Source organism: Neopelma chrysocephalum, unplaced genomic scaffold (assembly GCF_003984885.1).
Source record: "Neopelma chrysocephalum unplaced genomic scaffold, ASM398488v2 Primary Assembly neopelma1_91588, whole genome shotgun sequence".
NCBI classification, from domain to species: domain Eukaryota; kingdom Metazoa; phylum Chordata; class Aves; order Passeriformes; family Pipridae; genus Neopelma; species Neopelma chrysocephalum.
Genome location: NW_020920359.1, coordinates 1 through 2,852, shown reverse-complemented (window position 1 = coordinate 2,852; position 2,852 = coordinate 1). Strand labels below are relative to the sequence as shown.

At 64.4% G+C, this 2,852-nt stretch overlaps 1 protein-coding gene across 1 annotated transcript; it reads left to right on the top strand.

Annotated features, from left to right (window-relative positions):
• Window positions 1-1,136: 1,136 nt before the first annotated feature.
• Window positions 1,137-2,816, top strand: LOC113980009 (histone lysine demethylase PHF8-like; the record flags this gene model as incomplete). The annotated part of the gene is made up of 4 exons (XM_027707282.1): window positions 1,137-1,299; window positions 1,370-1,592; window positions 2,426-2,586; window positions 2,788-2,816. Coding segments are annotated over exons 1-4 (480 nt in total), but the record flags the coding sequence as incomplete, so codon positions are not given.
• Window positions 2,817-2,852: the final 36 nt, after the last annotated feature.

Below are 2,852 nucleotides of genomic sequence, written 5' to 3'. Positions count from 1 at the left end.
ACGTGTGTCTGGATTCAGGGGGGTCTGTGTGACCCGTGTCCAGACAGGTCCATGTTGATCCATGGGGATCCACGTGGGGCCAGAGAAACCCAGGCCCTCGGGAGTCCTCGTGGATCCATCTGTGCCTGGATCCGTGTGGATTCCTGGGTGCCCGTGGATCCAGGTGTTCCTGGATCCGTGTGGATTCCTGGGTGTCTGTGGATCCAGGTCTTCCTGGGTCCGTGTGGATTCCTGGGTGTCTGTGGATCCAGGTGTTCCTGGGTCCACGTGGGTTCCTGGGTGTCTGTGGATCCAGGTATTCCTGGATCCAGCTCCACGTGGGTCTCCACAGATTCATATTCCCAATGTACAAAATCCCAGGTCCAGGCAGGTCCCTGTGCATCCATGTGTTCCTGGGTTTCTGTGGATCTCTGTGTTCCAGGGTCCATATGGGTTCCTCTGGATCCATCTGCTCTTGGATCCACGTGGATCCGCACAAACCCCGGGCTGGACGAGCCCCTACGGAATGTGTGCATTCCTGAGTCTGTTCTGATCCCTGTGGATCCGGGTGGATCCATAGAAACTCCGGCCCAGACAAGTCCTTGTGGGCCTGGATGTTCCCGGGTCCCTGTGGATCCACCTGTCCCCAGCTCCATGTGGATCCATGGAAACCTGAGTCCACCCGGGTCCCTGTGGATCCCCTCTGGTCCCTGTGGATCCACGTCTTCCCGGATCCACCTGCATCCCTCTGTGCCTCTGGATCCACAGGGACGTCTCTGGGTTCCTGTGGATCCCTGTGTCCCTGGATTCCTCTGTGTCCCTGGATTCCTCTGTGTCCCTGGATTCCTCTGTGTCCATGTGTCCCTGGATTCCTCTGTGTCCATGTGTCCTTGACTCCAGCCAGTTCCTCTGTTCCCAGCTCTGTATCCGTGTGTTCCTGCTGTATCCATGGGTGTTCTCAAGGGATCCACCTGTGCCTGCCTCCCTGTGTCCCCCTGTATCCCTGTGTCCCCTGTATCCCTCTGTATCCCTGTCCCCCTGTGTCCTTGTGTCCCCCTGTGCTCCTCGTGTTCCCTTGCTTTGTTCTGTGTCTCTGTGTCCATTGTATTCCTGTGTATTCCTGTGTTCTCCTGTATCCCTGTATCCCGTGCATCCCTGTGTATTCCTGTGTTTCTCTGCATCCGTGTCCCCTGTATTCCTGTGTCCGTTTGTGTCCCTGTATCCGCCATATCCCTGTGTCTCTCTGTATTCCCATGTTCCTCTGTGTCCCTGTATCCCTGTATTCCTGTGTCTCTCTGTATTGCTATGTTTCTCTGTATCCCTGTATCCTCTGTATCCCTGTATTTTTGTGTCTTTCTGTATTCCTATGTTCCTCTGTATCCCTGTATCTCCTGTATCCCTGTATTCCTGTCCCCCCCCCGTTCCCACAGCCGTGTGTATCCGTGTATTCCCTGTCCCAGCATTCCCGGGGTTCCCTCACCCGTCCCTGTTCCCGCAGTGAAGCGGCGCCGGGGTCCCCCCAAGGCTCCGGATCAGGATCCCCCCGGGAGCCGCCCGGCCCGGACCGGGAGCGCCCAGTTCATCCGGGAGCTGCGGGGACGCACCTTCCCCAGGTGAGGGGGGACACCCCCGGGGGAGGGGGGACACCCCCAGGGCAGGGGACACCCCCAGGTGAAGGGGACACCCCTGGGGAAGGGGGACGCCCCCAGGGCAGGGGGGACACCCCCAGGGGAGGGGGCGACACTCCCAGGTGAGGGAGGACACCCCCGGGGCAGGGGGGACACCCTCAGGTGAGGGGGACACCCTCAGGGGAGGGGGACACACCCCCAGGTGAGGGGGACACCCCAGGGGATGGGGGACACCCCCAGGGCAGGGGGACACCCCCGGGAGAGGGGGACACCCCCAGGGGAAGGGGGACACCCCCCAGGTGAGGGGGGACACCCCCAGGGGAGGGAGGGACACCCCCAGGGCAGGGGGACATCCCCAGGTGAGGTGGGACATCCCCCAGGGAGGGGGGACACAGCCCCAGGTGAGGGGGGACACAACCCCAGGGCAGGGGAGACCCCCCCGGGGCAGGGGGACACCCTCAGGGGAGGGGGACAGAGCCCCAGGGCAGGGGGACACCCCCGGGGGAGGGGACACCCTTGGGGCAGGGGGACACACCCCCAGGGGAGGGGGGACACCCCCAGGGGAGGGGGGACACAGCCCCCAGTGCAGGGGGACATCCCCCAGGTGAGGGGGGACACCCCTGGGGCAGGGAGGACACCCCCAGGGGAGGGGGGACACCCCCAAAGCAGGGGGGACACCCCCAGGGGAGGGTCTTATCCCAGCTGAGCCCCTTCCCCGGGTGAGGGCCCTGTGCTGGGTTGGAGGGTCCCCTGTGCCTCCCTGAGGGGTTTTGGTCAGTTCTGGGGGGGGGCTCAGGGGGCCCGTGGCCCCCCCGCAGTGCGGACGAGGTGCTGCTGCGGCCGGGGGGGGCCCAGCTGACGGTGGAGTACCTGGAGGAGAACAGCTTCAGCGTCCCCATCCTGGTGTCCCGGCAGGAGGGGCTGGGCATGACCCTGCCCCCCCCCTCCTTCACCCCCCGAGACGTCCTGCACTACGTGGGTGAGCCCGGGGGGGGCTTTGGGGGGGTCACGGGCGGTCTGGGGGGGCTTTGCAGGGCTCTGGGGGGGGTTTGGGGGTCTCTCTGATTTCTGGGCGTCCTGAGGGGCAGATGAGGGGGTCTCCGTGCTGGATGTGGGGTGGGGGGGTCAGTGAGGGTTTGGGGGTCCTGGGGGAGTGTCTGTGCTCTGTGGGGGTCTCCAGGGGCAGACAGGGTGGTCTCAGTGCTGGATGTGGGTCAGGGGGGGTCAGTGGGGGTTTGGGGGGGC